We start from the raw sequence: 16,869 nt of genomic DNA on the forward strand, positions 1-16,869 counted from the left end.
GGTGTCGCGGTGCCACCACCCCCCCGATCCCATTGTGTCCCTCCCCGTGTCCCCCCCCAGTGTCGCGGTGCCACCAGTGCCACCCCCTCTGATCCCGTTAAGAGCCTTTGCCCCGAGCCGGAGGGGGGGCAGAGGTGACACCATGGCCGCCCCCCCCCATTGTGTCCCCCCCGTGTCCCCCCCGGTGTCGCGGTGCCACCAGTGCCACCCCCCCCGTCCCCGCTGATCCCTTTGTGTCCCCCCCATTGTGTCCCTCCCGTGTCCCCCCCGGTGTCGCGGTGCCACCAGTGCCACCCCCCCTGTCCCCGCTGATCCCTTTGTGTCCCCCCCCCTTGGTGTCCCCCCCGTGTCCCCCCCTGTGTCACGGTGCCACCAGTGCCACCCCCCCTGTCCCCGCTGATCCCTTTGTGTCCCCCCCCTTGTGTTCCCCCCGTGTCCCCCCCGGTGTCGCGGTGCCACCAGTGCCACCCCCGCTGATCCCGTTAAGAGCCTTTGCCCCGAGCAGGGGGGGCAGAGGTGACACCATGGCCGCCCCCCCGGGCCGCACTGTCCTTGTCACCGGCTGCTCCTCGGGCATCGGCCTGGCCGTGGCCGTGCTGCTGGCCCGGGACCCCCAGAGGCGATACCTGGGTAAAGACGGGGGGGGGGGTCCCCAAAATGTCCCCAAATGTCCCCAAGGTGGGAGGGGGGGGGAGGGGGGACAGCCCGGGATTGTCCCCAAGGGCGGAGGGAAAGGGGAGGGGACACCTCGGGAGGGGAGGGTGGACATCCCGGGAGGGTCCCCAAGTGTCCCCAGGTGGCCCCAGGGGTGCCCCCAAGTGTCCCCAAATGTCCCCAGGTGGCCCCAAATGTCCCCAAGGCGGGAGGGGAGGAAGGGAAATATCGGGAGGGAAGGGGATGGGGACAGCCCGGGATTGTCCCCAAGGTGGGAGGGAAAGGGGGGGACACCCCGGGAGGGTCAGGGGGACACCCCAGGAAGGTCCCCAAGGGTCCCCAAATGTCCCTAAATGTCCCCAGGTGGCCCCAAGTGTCCCCAAATGTCCCCAAGGTGGGAGGGGGGGGGAGGGGGGAGAGCTCGGGATTGTCCCCAAGGCGGGAGGGAAAGGGGAGGGGACACCTCGGGAGGGGAGGGGGGACATCCCGGGAGGGTCCCCAAGTGTCCCCAGGTGGCCCCAGGGGTGCCCCCAAGTGTCCCCAAATGTCCCCAGGTGGCCCCAAATGTCCCCAAGGTGGGAGGGGAGGAAGGGAAATAACGGGAAGGGGATGGGGACAGCCCGGGATTGTCCCCAAGGCGGGAGGGAAAGAGGGGGAACACCCCGGGAGGGTCAGGGGGACACCCCAGGAAGGTCCCCAAGGGTCCCCAAATGTCCCTAAATGTCCCCAGGTGGCCCCAAGTGTCCCCAAATGTCTCCAAGGTGGGAGGGATGGGGGAGGGAGAGCTCGGGATTGTCCCCAAGGCGGGAGGGAAAGGGGAGGGGACACCTCGAGAGGGGAGGGGGGACATCCCGGGAGGGTCCCCAAGTGTCCCCAGGTGGCCCCAGGGGTGCCCCCAAGTGTCCCCAAATGTCCCCAAGTGTCCCCAGGTGGCCCCAAGTGTCCCCAAATGTCCCCAGGGCGGGAGGGGAGGAAGGGAAATAACGGGAAGGGGATGGGGACAGCCTGGGATTGTCCCCAAGGGGGAAGGGAAAGGGGGGGGACACCCCAGGAAGGTCCCCAAATGTCCCCAGGTGGCCCCAAATGTCCCCAAGTGGCCCCAAATGTCCCCAAGGGTCCCCAAATGTCCCCAAAAGTCCCCAAGGTGGGAGGGGAGGAAGGGAAATAACGGGAGGGAAGGGGGGGGGGACAGCTCGGGATTGTCCCCAAGGGGATGGGGACAGCTCGGGATTGTCCCCAGCTCGTTAAAGGGTGGCTCTAACGGGGATTTTGGGGTTTCTAATGGGGTTTTTTGGGGTTTTTTGGGGTTTTTTGGTACCCAGTCCTGGCCACCATGTGGGACCTGTCCCTGATGAATTTTTGAGGTTTCTAATGGGGTTTTTTGGGGTTTTTTTTTGTGATTTTTGGGATATTTTTGGGATATTTTCTCCCCAGTCCTGGCCACCATGCGGGACCTGTCCCTGATCAATTTTTGGGATATTTTTTGGGATATTTTTGGTTATTTTTGGATATTTTTCTCCCCAGTCCTGGTCACCATGCGGGACCTGTCCCTGATGAATTTTTGGGATATTTTAGGGATATTTTTGGGATATTTTTGGTTATTTTTTGATATTTTTCTCCCCAGTCCTGGCCACCATGCGGGACCTGTCCCGGGGTGTCTCTAACGGGATTTTTTTGGGTTTTTTGTGATTTTTGGGATATTTTTGGATATTTTTCTCCCCAGTCCTGGCCACCATGCGGGACCTGTCCCTGATGAATTTTTGGGGTTTTTTTGTGATTTTTTGGTGTTTTTTCTCCCCAGTCCTGGCCACCATGCGGGACCTGTCCCTGATGAATTTTTGGGATATTTTTGGGGTATTTTGGGATATTTTTTGATATTTTTCTCCCCAGTCCTGGCCACCATGCGGGACCTGTCCCTGATGAATTTTTGGGGTATTTTGGGATATTTTTGGGGTATTTTCTCCCCAGTCCTGGCCACCATGCGGGACCTGTCCCTGATGAATTTTTGGGGTATTTTGGGATATTTTTTGATATTTTTCTCCCCAGTCCTGGCCACCATGCGGGACCTGTCCCTGATGAATTTTTGGGGTATTTTTGGTTATTTTTGGGTATTTTTCTCCCCAGTCCTGGCCACCATGCGGGACCTGTCCCTGATGAATTTTTGGGGTATTTTGGGATATTTTTTGATATTTTTCTCCCCAGTCCTGGCCACCATGCGGGACCTGTCCCTGATGAATTTTTGGGGTTTTTTTGTGATTTTTTTGGTGTTTTTTCTCCCCAGTCCTGGCCACCATGCGGGACCTGTCCCGCCGGGGCGCTCTGGAGGCCGCGGCCGGGGCCGCCCTTGGGGACACGCTGCGGATTCTGCGCCTCGACGTCACCAGCGACAGCTCCGTGGCCGAGTGCCTGCAGGGAGTGCCGGGGGGGCGCGTGGACGTCCTGGGTCAGCAAATGCCCGAATTTTGGGGGGATTTTGGGGATTTGGGGGATTTTTGGGGGAATTTTGGGGGAATTTTGGGGGAATTTTGGGGGATTTTTGGGGATTTTTGGGGGACCTTTGGGGGAATTTTGGGGATTTTTGGGGGAATTTTGGCGATTTTTTGGCGATTTTTGGGGATTTTTGGGCGATTTTTCGGGGAATTTTGGGCGATTTTGGGGGGAATTTGGGGGAATTTTTGGGGATTTTGAGGATTTTTGGGCGATTTTTGGGGGAATTTTGGGCGATTTTTGGGGGAATTTTGGGGATTTTTGGGCGATTTTTGGGGATTTTTGGGGGGAATTTTGGGAATTTTTTGGGATTTTTGGGGGATTTTTGGGGGATTTTTTGGCGATTTTGGGGGATTTTTGGGGGGAATTTTGGGAATTCTTTGGGGGAATTTTGGGCGATTTTTGGGGGGATTTTGGCGATTTTTTGGCGATTTTTGGGGATTTTTGGGCGATTTTTGGGGACCTTTGGGGGATTTTTGGCGATTTTTGGGCGATTTTTGGGGGAATTTTGGGCGATTTTGGGGGGAATTTGGGGGAATTTTTGGGGATTTTGAGGATTTTTGGGCGATTTTTGGGGGAATTTTGGGCGATTTTTGGGGGAATTTTGGGGATTTTTGGGCGATTTTTGGGGATTTTTGGGGGGAATTTTGGGAATTTTTTGGGATTTTTGGGGGATTTTTGGGGGATTTTTTGGCGATTTTGGGGGATTTTTGGGGGGAATTTTGGGAATTCTTTGGGGGAATTTTGGGGGAATTTTGGGGGATTTTTGGGGGGATTTTGGCGATTTTTTGGCGATTTTTGGGGATTTTTGGGCGATTTTTGGGGACCTTTGGGGGAATTTTGGGCGATTTTTGGTGGAATTTTGGGGATTTTTGGGACGATTTTTGGCGATTTTTGGGGGAATTTTTGGCGATTTTTGGGGGATTTTTGGCGATTTTTTGGGGATTTTTAGGCGATTTTTTGGCGATTTTTGGGGGAATTTTGGGGATTTTTGGCGATTTTTGGCGATTTTGGGGGGAATTTGGGGGGATTTTTGGGGGAATTTTGGGGATTTTTGGGGGAATTTTGGGGATTTTTAGGCGATTTTTTGGCGATTTTTGGGGGAATTTTGGGCGATTTTTGGTGATTTTTGGGGGAATTTGGGGGATTTTGGGGGGAATTTTGGGGATTTTTGGGGGAATTTTGGGGGAATTTTGGGGATTTTTGGGCGATTTTTTGGGAGAATTTTGGGGATTTTGGGGGGAATTTTGGGCTATTTTTTGGGAATTTTGGGCTATTTTTTGGGGGATTTTGGGCGATTTTTGGGGGAATTTTGGGGATTTTTTTTGTAGATTTTAGGGGATTTTTGGGGTTTTTTTTAGGGATTTTGGGGTAGTTTGGGGCGCTTTTGGGAGGGGGGATTTGAGCCATTTTGGGCGGTTTGGAGGCATTTTGGGGCTTTTGGGCTGGGTTTGGGCACCTTCGGAGGGTTTTGGTTCTGATGGGTGAATTTTGGGGAGGATTTCGGGATTTTTTGGGGTTCCCCTGACCCCTCCGTGAACAACTCAGGGCTGTGGATTTTGGGATTTTTTGGGGCGGATTTTTGGGTGGATTTTATGGGATTTTGAGCGGATTTTATGGGATTTAATGGGATTTTTTGGCATTTGTGTATCTGAGAGCCCCAGGGGCCGATTTTGGGGGGAATTTCGGGATTTTTGGGGTTCCCCTGACCCCTCCCGACCCCCTCAGTGAACAACTCAGGGCTGTGGATTTTGGGATTTTTTGGGGCGGATTTTTGGGTGGATTTTATGGGATTTTGAGCGGATTTTATGGGATTTAATGGGATTTTTTGGGATTTGTGTATCTCAGTGCCCCAGGGACCAATTTTGGGGGGATTTTGGGATTTTTTGGGGTTCCCCTGACCCCTCCCAGGGAACAACGTGAGCTGATGAATGTGGGGCAGATTTTATGGGATTTTGAGCGGATTTTATGGGATTTAATGGGATTTTTTTGGGATTTGGGTATCTCCGAGCCCCAGGGGCCGATTTTGGGGGGAATTTCGGGATTTTTGGGGGTTCCCCTGACCCTTCCCGACCCCCCCAGTGAACAACTCAGGGCTGTGGATTTTGGGGCGGATTTTGGGGTGGTTTTCGGCAGATTTTATGGCATTTAATGGGTATTTCTGGCATTTGGGTATCTCAGAGCCCCAGGGGCCGATTTTGGGGGGGATTTCGGGATTTTTGGGGTTCCCCTGACCCTACCAGTGAACAACGTGAGCTGATGGATTTCGGGGTGGTTTTGGGGTGGATTTTATGGGGTTTGGGGTGGATTTAACGGGATTTTTTGGGATTTGGGTATCTCCGAGCCCCAGGGGCCGATTTTGGGGGGAATTTCGGGATTTTTGGGGGTTCCCCTGACCCTTCCCGACCCCCCCAGTGAACAACTCAGGGCTGTGGATTTTGGGGCGGATTTTGGGGTGGTTTTCGGCAGATTTTATGGGATTTATTGGGATTTTTTGGGATTTGGGTATCTCAGTGCCCCAGGGGCCGATTTTGGGGGGGATTTCGGGATTTTTGGGGGTTCCCCTGACCCCTCCCAGTGAACAACGTGAGCTGAGGGATTTGGGGCAGATTTTTGGGTGGATTTTATGGGGTTTGGGGTAAATGTATTGGGATTTTCTGGGATTTGGGTATCTCCGAGCCCCAGGGGCCGATTTTGGGGGGAATTTCGGGATTTTTGGGGGTTCTCCTGACCCCTCAGTGAACAACTCAGGGCTGTGGATTTTGGGGTGGATTTATTGGGGTTTGGGGTGGATTTAACGGGATTTTTTGGCATTTTTGTATCTCCGAGCCCCAGGGGCCGATTTTGGGGGGGATTTCGGGATTTTTGGGGGTTCCCCTGACCCCTCCCGCCCCCCCCAGTGAACAACGCCGGGGTGGGGCTGGTGGGGCCCCTGGAGAGCGCCTCGGGGCCGCAGGTGCAGCGCGTGTTCGACACCAACGTTTTCGGGGTGCTGCGCCTGGCCCAGGCCCTGCTCCCCCAAATGAAGCGGCGCCGCAGCGGCCACATCGTGGTGGTCAGCAGCGTCATGGGGCTGCAGGGTGAGACCCCAAAAACCCCTCCTCGGGACCCCAAAATTCGGATTCAGCACCCCAGAAAACCCCCGGGACCCCAAAAACCCCTCCTCGGGACCCCAAAATTCGGGTTCGGCACCTCAGAAAACCCCCGGGACCCCAAAAAAGCCCCCGGGACCCCAAAACCCCTCCTCGGGACCCCAAAATTCGGCCTCGGCACCCCAGAAAACCCCCGGGACCCCAAATTCCTCCTCGGGACCCCAAAATTCGGAATTAGCACCCCAAAAAACCCTCGAGACCCCAAAAAAGCCCCCGGGACCCCAAAATCCTCCTCGAGACCCCAAAATTCGGCTTTGGGACCCCAAATTCCTTCTCGGGACCCCAAATTCCTTCTCGGGACCCCAAAAATCTTTCTCGGCACCCCAAAATTCGGGTTCGGCACCCCAGAAAACCCCCGGGACCCCAAAATTCTCCTCGGAACCCCAAAATTCGTCTTGGGCACTCTCAAAAAACCCCCGGGACCCCAAAAACTCCTCGGGACCCCAAAATTTGGGCTCGGCACCCCAGAAAACTCCCGGGACCCCAAAATCCTCCTCGGCACCCCAAAATTTGGCTTTGGGACCCCAAAACCCGATTATGGTGGTGATGGGGTCATGGAGCTGCAGGGTGAGACCCCCAAAAACTCCTCGGGACCCCAAAATTCGGATTTAGCACCCCAAAAATCCTCGGGACCCCAGAAAATCCCCAAGACCCCAAAATTCGGATTCAGAACCCCCAAAAAACCCCCAGGACCCCAAAAACCCCCCTGGGACCCTAAAATTCAGATTCAGCACCCCAAAAAAAACCTGGACCCCAAAAACCCGCCCAGGACCCCAAAATCCTTCTCGGGACACCCAAAATTCGCTTTTGGGACCCCAAAAAACCCCTGGGGACCCCAAAAAACCCCTGGGACCCCAAATTCCTCCTCGGGACCCCAAAATTCAGATTCAGCACCTCAGAAAACCCTCAGGACCCCAAACCCCCCCCCAGGACCCCAAAATCCTTCTCGGGACACCCCAAAATTCGCCTTTGGGACCCCAAAATTCGCTTTTGGGACCCCCAAAAACCCCTGGGGACCCCAAAATCCTCCCGGGGGCCCCAAATCCTCCCAAACCCCCCCAAATTTTGAAGGAGTTGAGACCCCAACCCCCAAATTCTGAGGAAATTGAGACCCCCCCAAGCCCCAAATTTTGGGGGAATCAAGACCCCAAAACCCCCAAATTTTTGGGGGGGGTGGAGACCCCAGAGCCCTCCCGGACCCCCCAAATTTTTTGGGGTTCCCAGGGGTTGTGTTCAATGACATCTACTCGGCCTCCAAGTTCGCGGTGGAGGGGCTGTGCGAGAGCCTGGCCGTGCAGCTGCTGCAGTTCAACGTCTTGTGAGTGCGGGGGAGCCCCAAAATTACCCCGAATCACCCCAAAAAATCCTCGGAATCAGTGGAAAAGTCACCCCAAAAATGGCCCCAAAACACCCCAAAATAATGCCGGAAATTACCCCCAAAATCGACCGAAATCACCCCAAAAACCCCCTCGGAATCAGTGGAAAAGTCACCCCAAAAATCGCCCCGAATCACGGGAAAAGTCACCCCAAAAATGGCCCCGAATCACCCCAAAATAATGCCGGAAATTACCCCGAAATCACCCCAAAAACCCCTCGGAATCAGTGGAAAAGTCATCCCAAAAATGGCCCCGAATCACCAGAAAATCACCCCAAAAATGGCCCCGAATCACCAGAAAATCACCCCAAAAATGGCCCCGAATCACCCCAAAATTAAGCTGGAAATTACCCCCAAATTACCCCAAAAACCCCCTCGGAATCACTGGAAAATCACCCCAAAAATGGCCCCGAATCACCCCAAAATAATGCCGGAAATTACCCCCAAAATCACCCCATAATCACCTCAAAAATGGCCCCAAATTACCCCAAAAAACCCCTCGGAATCACTGGAAAATCACCCCAAAAATGGCCCCAAATCACCCCAAAATAATGCCGGAAATTACCCCCAAAATCACCCCATAATTACCCCAAAACCCCCCTCGGAATCACTGGAAAATCACCCCAAAAATCGCCTGAAATCACCCCAAAAACCCCTCGGAATCGCTGGAAAAGTCACCTCAAAAATGGCCCCAAAACACCCCAAAAAACCCCCTCGGAATCAGTGGAAAATCACCCCAAAAATCGCCCGAAATCACCCCAAAAAAAACCCCTCGGAATCAGTGGAAAAGTCACCCCAAAAATGGCCCCGAATCACCCCAAAATAATGCCGGAAATTACCCCCAAATTACCCCAAAAACCCCCTTGGAATCACTGGAAAATCACCCCAAAAATGGCCCCGAATCACCAGAAAATCACCCCAAAAATGGCCCCGAATCACCCCAAAATTAAGCTGGAAATTACCCCCAAATTACCCCAAAAACCCCCTCGGAATCAGTGGAAAATCACCTCAAAAATGGCCCCGAATCACCCCAAAATAATGCCGGAAATTACCCCAAAAACCCCCTCGGAATCACTGGAAAAGTCACCCCAAAAATGGCCGAAATCACCCCAAAAACCCCCTCGGAATCACTGGAAAATCACCCCAAAAATGGCCCCGAATCACCAGAAAATCACCCCAAAAATGGCCCCGAATCACCCCAAAATTAAGCTGGAAATTACCCCCAAATTACCCCAAAAACCCCCTCGGAATCACTGGAAAATCACCCCAAAAATGGCCCCAAATCACCCCAAAATAATGCCGGAAATTACCCCCAAAATCACCCCATAATCACCTCAAAAATGGCCCCAAATTACCCCAAAACCCCCTCGGAATCGCTGGAAAAGTCACCCCAAAAATGGCCCCGAATCACCCCAAAATAATGCCGGAAATTACCCCCAAAATCACCCCAAAATTACCCCAAAACCCCCCTCGGAATCACTGGAAAATCACCCCAAAAATGGCCGAAATCACCCCAAAAACCCCCTCGGAATCACTGGAAAATCACCCCAAAAATGGCCCCGAATCACCAGAAAATCACCCCAAAAATGGCCCCGAATCACCCCAAAATTAAGCTGGAAATTACCCCCAAATTACCCCAAAAACCCCCTCGGAATCAGTGGAAAATCACCTCAAAAATGGCCCCGAATCACCCCAAAATAATGCCGGAAATTACCCCCAAAATCACCCCAAAATTACCCCCAAAAAAACCTCGGAATCATTGGAAAAGTCATCCCAAAATAATGCCGGAAATTACCCCCAAAATCCCCCCAAAATTACCCCAAAACCCCCTCGGAATCACTGGAAAAGTCACCCCAAAAATGGCCCCAAATCACCCCAAAATAATGCCGGAAATTACCCCCAAAATCCCCCCATAATCACCCAAAAATCCCCCCAAAATTACCCCAAAAACCCCCCAAAAATCCCCATAAAACCCTCCCAAACCCCCCAAAAAAACCCTCCAAAAATCCCCTCAAAAATCCCCATAAAAATTCACCCAAACCCCTCAAAAAACCCCTAAAAATCCCCATAAAACCGTCCCAAACCCCCCAAAAATCCCCCAAAAAATCCCCATAAAACCCCCCAAAAAAATCCCCATAAAAACCCACACAAACCCCCCAAAAATCCCCCAAAAATCCCCATAAAACCCCCCAAAAATGCCCATAGAAACCCACCTAAACCCCCAAAAAACACTCCAAAAATCCCCCCAAAATCCCCTAAAAATCCCCTAAAAATCCCCATAAAAACCCGCCCAAACCCCTCAAAAATCCCCCTAAAAATCGCCATAAAAACCCCCAAAAAAATCCCCATAAAAACCCACCCAAAGCCCCCTAAAATCCCCATAAAAACCCACCCAAACCCCCTAAAAATCCCCTAAAAAAAACCCCAAAAATCCCCATAAAAACCCTCCCAAACCCCCCCAAAACCCCTCCAAAAATCCCCTAAAAATCCCCATAAAAACCCCAAAAAATCCCCCTTAAAATCCCCCAAAAATCCCCATAAAACCCCCCAAAAATCCCCATAAAAACCCGCCCAAACCCCTCAAAAATCCCCTAAAAATCCCCATAAAAACCCCTCAAAAATCCCCCTTAAAATCCCCTAAAAAAAACCCGAAAAATCCCCATAAAAACCCGCCCAAACCCCCCAAAAACCCTCCAAAAATCCCCATAAAATCCCCAAAAAACCCCCCAAAAAATCCCCATAGAAACCCTCCCAAAACCCCCAAAAACCCCCCTAAAAAAACCCAAAAATTCCCCATAAAACCCCCCAAAAATCCCCATAAAACCCTCCCAAACCCCCCTAAAAACCCTCCAAAAACCCCCCCAAAAATCCCCATAAAAACCCACCCAAACCCCCCAAAAAACCCTCCAAAAATCCCCTAAAAATCCCCTAAAAATCCCCCAAAAAACCTTCAAAATCCCCATAAGAATACCCATAAACCCCCAAAAAATCGCCAAAAAATCGCCAAAAAATCCCCAAACCCCCCAAAAACCCCAAAAATCCCAAAAACCCCCAAAAAAGCCCCAAACCCGCAGCGTGTCCCTGGTGGAGCCGGGCCCGGTGAACACGGAGTTCGAGCGCAAGGTCCTGCAGGAGGTGGAAAAATCCGAATTTCCCGGCACCGACCCCGAGACCCTGCGCTACTTCCGCGAGGTTTATCTGCCCGCCAGCCGCGACGTGTTCGACACCTTCGGCCAGAGCCCCGAGGAGGTGGCGCAGGTCAGGATTTGGGGAAAATTTGGGGTTTTTTGGGTTTTTTTTGGGGTTTTTATGGCGATTTTTGGGGTGTTTTTATGGCGGTTTATGAGGCGATTTGGGTGCATTTCCTCCGCCAGCCAGCAGGCGGCGTAAGTGAGCACGTGGAGGAATTTTGGGATTTTTTAGGATTTTTTTAGGATTTTTTGAGCTTTTTGTGGGTTTTATGGCAATTTTAGGGATTTGTTTTGATTTTTTGGGAATTTTAGGGGATTTTTGGGTTTTTTTGGGGGGTTTTGTGTTGATTTTTGGGGCATTTCCTGCCCGCCAGCCGCGACGTGTTCGACACCTTCGGCCAGAGCCCCGAGGAGGTGGCGCAGGTCAGGAGTTGGGGGAAATTTGGGGACAATTTGGGGTTTTTTGGGGTTTTTTTGGGGTTTTTATGGCGGTTTTTGGGGGATTTTATGGCGATTTCTGAGGCGATTTCTGAGGCGATTTGGGGGCATTTCCTCCGCCAGCCAGCGGGGGGGCGTAGGTGAGCACGTGGAGGAATTTTGGGATTTTTTAGGATTTTTTTAGGATTTTTTTGAGCTTTTTGGGGTTTTTATGGCAATTTTAGGGATTTGTTTTGATTTTTGGGGAATTTGGGGGATTTTTTGGGATTTTTTTGTGGGTTTTGTGGTGATTTTTGGAGCAGTTTTGGGGCATTTCCTGCCCGCCAGCCGCGACGTGTTCAACACCTTCGGCCAGAGCCCCGAGGAGGTGGCACAGGTCAGGAGTTGGGGAAAATTTGGGGTTTTTTGGGGTTTTTTGTGGGTTTTTATGGGTTTTTGAGGGGATTTTTGGGTGATTTTTTGGGGAATTTTTGGGGGGATTTTTAAGGATTTTTGGGGTTTTTTGGCGGAATTTTTGGGGATTTTTTTGGCTACCTGGCTGGGATTTTTAGGTGATTTTTGGGGGATTTTGGGGGGATTTTTGGGGTTTTTTGGCGGAATTTTTGGGGATTTTTTTGGCTACCTGGCTGGGATTTTTAGGTGATTTTTGGGGAATTTTTGGGGGATTTTTTTGGATTTTTGGCTTTTTTTTGGCGGAATTTTTGGGGGTTTTTTTTGCCTACCTGGCTGGGTTTTTTAGGTGATTTTTGGGTGATTTTTTGGGGGACTTTTGGCTTTTTTTGGCGGAATTTTTGGGGATTTCTTTTGCCTACCTGGCTGGGATTTTTAGGTGATTTTTGGGGTTTTTTTTGGCGGAATTTTTGGCTTTTTTTGGCGGAATTTTTGGGGATTTCTTTTGCCTACCTGGCTGGGATTTTTAGGTGATTTTTGGGGGGATTTTTTCGGATTTTTGGGATTTTTTGGCGGAATTTTTGGGGATTTTTTTTGGCTACCTGGCTGGGATTTTTAGGTGATTTTGGGGGATTTTTTCGGATTTTTGGGGTTTTTTGGCGGAATTTTTGGGGATTTTTTTGGCTACCTGGCTGGGATTTTTAGGTGATTTTTGGGGGATTTTTTTTGATTTTTGGGTTTTTTTGGCGGAATTTTTGGGGGTTTTTTTTGCCTACCTGGCTGGGATTTTTAGGTGATTTTTGGGGGATTTTTAGGTGATTTTTGGGGGGATTTTTGGCTTTTTTTGGCAGAATTTTTGGGGATTTTTTATGGCTACCTGGCTGGGATTTTTAGGTGATTTTTGGGTGATTTTTTGGGGGATTTTTGGCTTTTTTTGGCGGAATTTTTGGGGATTTTTTATGGCTACCTGGCTGGGATTTTTAGGTGATTTTTTCGGAATTTTGGGTGATATTTGTGGATTTTTTTGGGGTTTTTTTTTTACAATTTTGCGGGGATTTTTCTTGTTTTTTTTACACAAACCCCTTTCTGCTCCCCCCTTCCCTGTCCCCCCTATTTCCAGGCCATCGTGTCAGTGATGGGCACCCCCCGCCCCCCATCTTTGGGGCTTTTGAGGGGATTTTTGGGTGATTTTTTGGGGGATTTTTGGAGGTTTTTTTACAATTTTTCGGGGATTTTTCTTGTTTTTTTTACACCAACCCCTTTCTGCTCCCCCCTTCCCTGTGCCCCCCATTTCCAGGCCATCGTGTCAGTGATGGGCACCCCCCGCCCCCCATCTTTGGGGTTTTTGAGGGGATTTTTGGGTGATTTTTTGGGGGATTTTTGGAGGTTTTTTTACAATTTTTCGGGGATTTTTCTTGTTTTTTTTACACAAAACCCCTTTCTGCTCCCCCCTTCCCTGTGCCCCCCATTTCCAGGCCATCGTGTCAGTGATGGGCACCCCCCGCCCCCCATCTTTGGGGTTTTTGAGGGGATTTTTGGGTGATTTTTTGGGGGATTTTTGGAGGTTTTTTTACAATTTTTCGGGGATTTTTCTTGTTTTTTTTACACAAAACCCCTTTCTGCTCCCCCCTTCCCTGTGCCCCCCATTTCCAGGCCATCGTGTCAGTGATCGGCGCCCGCCGCCCCCCATCTTTGGGGTTTTTTAGGGGATTTTTGGGGAATTTTTGGGGGGATTTTTTCGGATTTTTGGGGTTTTTTTGCAGAATTTTTGGGGATTTTTTTTTGCTACCTGGCTGGGATTTTTAGGTGATTTTTGGGGGATTTTTTCGGATTTTTGGGGATTTCTTTTGCCTACCTGGCTGGGATTTTTAGGTGATTTTTGGGGTTTTTTTTGGCGGAATTTTTGGCTTTTTTTGGCGGAATTTTTGGGGATTTCTTTTGCCTACCTGGCTGGGATTTTTAAGGGATTTTTGGGGGATTTTTTCGGATTTTTGGGATTTTTTATGGCTACCTGGCTGGGTTTTTTAGGTGATTTTTGGGTGATTTTTTGGGGGACTTTTGGCTTTTTTTGGCGGAATTTTTGGGGATTTTTTTCGGCTACCTGGTTGGGATTTTTAGGTGATTTTTGGAGGATTTTTGGGGGGATTTTTTCGGATTTTTTGGGGTTTTTTTGGCGGAATTTTTGGGGATTTCTTTTGCCTACCTGGCTGGGATTTTTGCGCAATTTCATGGGAATTTTTTGTGGATTTTTTGGGGTTTTTTTTACAATTTTCGGGCGATTTTTCGGGGATTTTTTTTTGTTTTTTTTACACAAAACCCCTTTCTGCTCCCCCCTTCCCTGTGCCCCCCATTTCCAGGCCATCGTGTCAGTGATGGGCACCCCCCGCCCCCCATCTTTGGGGTTTTTGAGGGGATTTTTGGGTGATTTTTTGTGGATTTTTTGGTGGCTTTTTTTACAATTTTCGGGCGATTTTTCGGGGATTTTTTTTGTTTTTTTTACACAAAACCCCTTTCTGCTCCCCCCTTTCCCTGTGCCCCCCATTTCCAGGCCATCGTGTCGGTGATCGGCGCCCGCCGCCCCCCGTTCCGGACCCCCACCAACCCCCTCTATTCCCCCCTCCTCGCCCTGCGCTTCGCCGACCCCCGCGGGGACCTCGGCGTCCGAACCTTCCAGCGCCTCCTGTTCGACCTCGGCCCCGCTTTCCACCTCAGCCTGGCGCTGCTGCGCTGCCTCAGCTGCCGCTGCTGCCGCCGCCGCGTCACCCCCGTCTGAAAACGCCAATTTTGGGGCTTTTTGGGGTGAAATCCGGGCGATTTTAGGGGATTTAGGGAGGTTTTAGGGCTTTTTATGTGGGGGGTTCAGGGGTATTTTAGGGATTTTTGGTGGTCTCGAGGTCCTCGGGTGTCTTTGAGTCACCCCCGTCTGAAAACACCAATTTTTGGGCGATTTTTGGGCGATTTTAGGGGATTTAGGGAGCTTTTAGGGCTTTTTATGTGGGGGGTTTAGGGGTATTTTATGGATTTTTGGTGGTCTCGAGGTCCTCGGGTGTCTTTGAGTCACCCTCGTCTGAAAACGCCAATTTTGGGGCTTTTCGGGGCGATTTTAGGGGATTTAGGGAGGTTTTAGGGCTTTTTATTTGGGGGGTTTAGGGGTATTTTATTTAGGGTATTATATTTAGGGGGATTTTTGAAGGTCTCGAGGTCCTCGGGTGTCTTTGAGTCACCCCCGTCTGAAAACGCCAATTTTGGGGCTTTTTGGGGCGATTTTAGGGGATTTAGGGAGGTTTTAGGGGTTTTTATGTGGGGGGTTTAGGGGTATTTTAGGGATTTTTGGTGGTCTCGAGGTCCTCGGGTGTCTTTGAGTCACCCCCGTCTGAAAACGCCAATTTTTGGGGCTTTTTGGGGTGATTTTAGGGGATTTAGGGAGGTTTTAGGGCTTTATTTGAGGGGGGTTTAGGGGTATTTTAGGGATTTTTGGTGGTCTCGAGGTCCTCAGATGTCTTTGAGTCACCCCCGTCTGAAAACGCCAAATTTTGGGGCTTTTTGGGCGATTTTAGGGGATTTAGGGAAGTTTTAGGGCTTTTTATGTGGGGGGTTTAGGGGAATTTTATGGATTTTTGGTGGTCTCGAGGTCCTCGGGTGTCTTTGAGTCACCCCCGTCTGAAAACACCAATTTCTGGGCGATTTTTGGGCGATTTTAGGGGATTTAGGGAAGTTTTAGGGCTTTATTTGAGGGGGGTTTAGGGGAATTTTATGGATTTTTGGTGGTCTCGAGGTCCTCGGGTGTCTTTGAGTCACCCCCGTCTGAAAACGCCAATTTTGGGGCTTTTTGGGGCGATTTTAGGGGATTTAGGGAGGTTTTAGGGCTTTTTATGTGGGGGGTTTAGGGGTATTTTATTTAGGGTATTGTATTTAGGGGGATTTTTGAAGGTCTCGAGGTCCTCGGGTGTCTTTGAGTCACCCCCGTCTGAAAACGCCAATTTTTGGGGCTTTTTGGGGCGATTTTAGGGGATTTAGGGAGGTTTTAGGGCTTTTTATGTGGGGGGTTTAGGGGTATTTTATGGATTTTTGGTGGTCTCGAGGTCCTCGGGTGTCTTTGAGTCACCCCCGTCTGAAAACGCCAATTTTTGGGGCTTTTTGGGGCGATTTTAGGGGATTTAGGGAGGTTTTAGGGGTTTTTATGTGGGGGGTTTAGGAGTATTTTATTTAGGGTATTGTATTTAGGGGGATTTTTGAAGGTCTCGAGGCCCTCGGGTGTCTTTGAGTCACCCCCGTCTGAAAACGCCAATTTTGGGGCTTTTTGGGGCGAAATCCGGGCGATTTTAGGGGATTTAGGGAGGTTTTAGGGCTTTTTATGTGGGGGGTTCAGGGGTATTTTAGGGATTTTTGGTGGTCTCGAGGTCCTCGGGTGTCTTTGAGTCACCCCCGTCTGAAAACGCCAATTTTTGGGGCTTTTTGGGGTGATTTTAGGGGATTTAGGAAGGTTTTAGGGCTTTATTTGAGGGGGGTTTAGGGGTATTTTAGGGATTTTTGGTGGTCTCGAGGTCCTCAGATGTCTTTGAGTCACCCCCGTCTGAAAACACCAATTTTTGGGGCTTTTTGGGCGATTTTAGGGGATTTAGGGAAGTTTTAGGGCTTTATTTGAGGGGGGTTTAGGGGAATTTTATGGATTTTTGGTGGTCTCGAGGTCCTCGGGTGTCTTTGAGTCACCCCCATCTGAAAACACCAATTTTTGGGCGATTTTTGGGCGATTTTAGGGGATTTAGGGAGGTTTTAGGGCGTTTTATTTGGGGGTTTTAGGGGTATTTTATTTAGGGTATTGTATTTAGGGGGATTTTTGAAGGTCTCAAGGTCCTTGGGTGTCTTTGAGTCACCCCCGTCTGAGGGCGCCCCAAAAATCGGGGTTTGGGGGGGAAATTCGGGGAGATTTGAGGTGAAATTTGGGCTTTATTTGGGGAGTTTTGGGGTGAAATTGGGAGGTTTTAGGAGATTTAGGAGGGAGTTGGGGGTTTTGGGGAGGTTTTGGGGGGTCTCACCTGAATCTCGAGGTCCTCAGATGTCTTTGAGTCTGCCCTGTCTGAGGGCACCCCAAAAATTCTGGATTCTGGGGAGTCCTTGGGGGGATTTGGGGTGAAACTGGGGAGGTTTTAGGGGGGTTTAGGAGATTTTAGGACATTTTTGG

The 16,869-nt window shown here is 50.4% G+C and overlaps 1 protein-coding gene across 6 annotated transcripts; it reads left to right on the plus strand.

The window, feature by feature from the left end:
* Positions 1-437: 437 nt before the first annotated feature.
* RDH8 (retinol dehydrogenase 8) lies at positions 438-16,819 on the plus strand. 6 transcript variants are annotated; one of them, XR_011677266.1, is made up of 8 exons: positions 438-630; positions 2,936-3,097; positions 6,042-6,221; positions 7,518-7,611; positions 10,743-10,926; positions 14,236-15,761; positions 15,926-16,374; positions 16,539-16,818. XR_011677266.1 is itself a non-coding variant. In XM_071418616.1 (6 exons), exons 1-6 carry the CDS (start codon positions 525-527, stop codon positions 14,458-14,460), a joined length of 951 nt encoding a protein of 316 aa, XP_071274717.1. In that variant the 5' UTR covers positions 438-524; the 3' UTR covers positions 14,461-16,512. The 6 variants fall into 6 exon arrangements, 1 of the variants encoding a protein (XP_071274717.1); XR_011677264.1 differs by having other exon boundaries at positions 14,236-16,374; XR_011677267.1 differs by having other exon boundaries at positions 14,236-16,087.
* The last annotated feature ends 50 nt before the right edge of the window (positions 16,820-16,869 follow it).

Source organism: Agelaius tricolor, unplaced genomic scaffold (assembly GCF_023055355.1).
Source record: "Agelaius tricolor isolate 1412-34295 unplaced genomic scaffold, bAgeTri1.0.p SCAF_88, whole genome shotgun sequence".
Taxonomy (NCBI): domain Eukaryota; kingdom Metazoa; phylum Chordata; class Aves; order Passeriformes; family Icteridae; genus Agelaius; species Agelaius tricolor.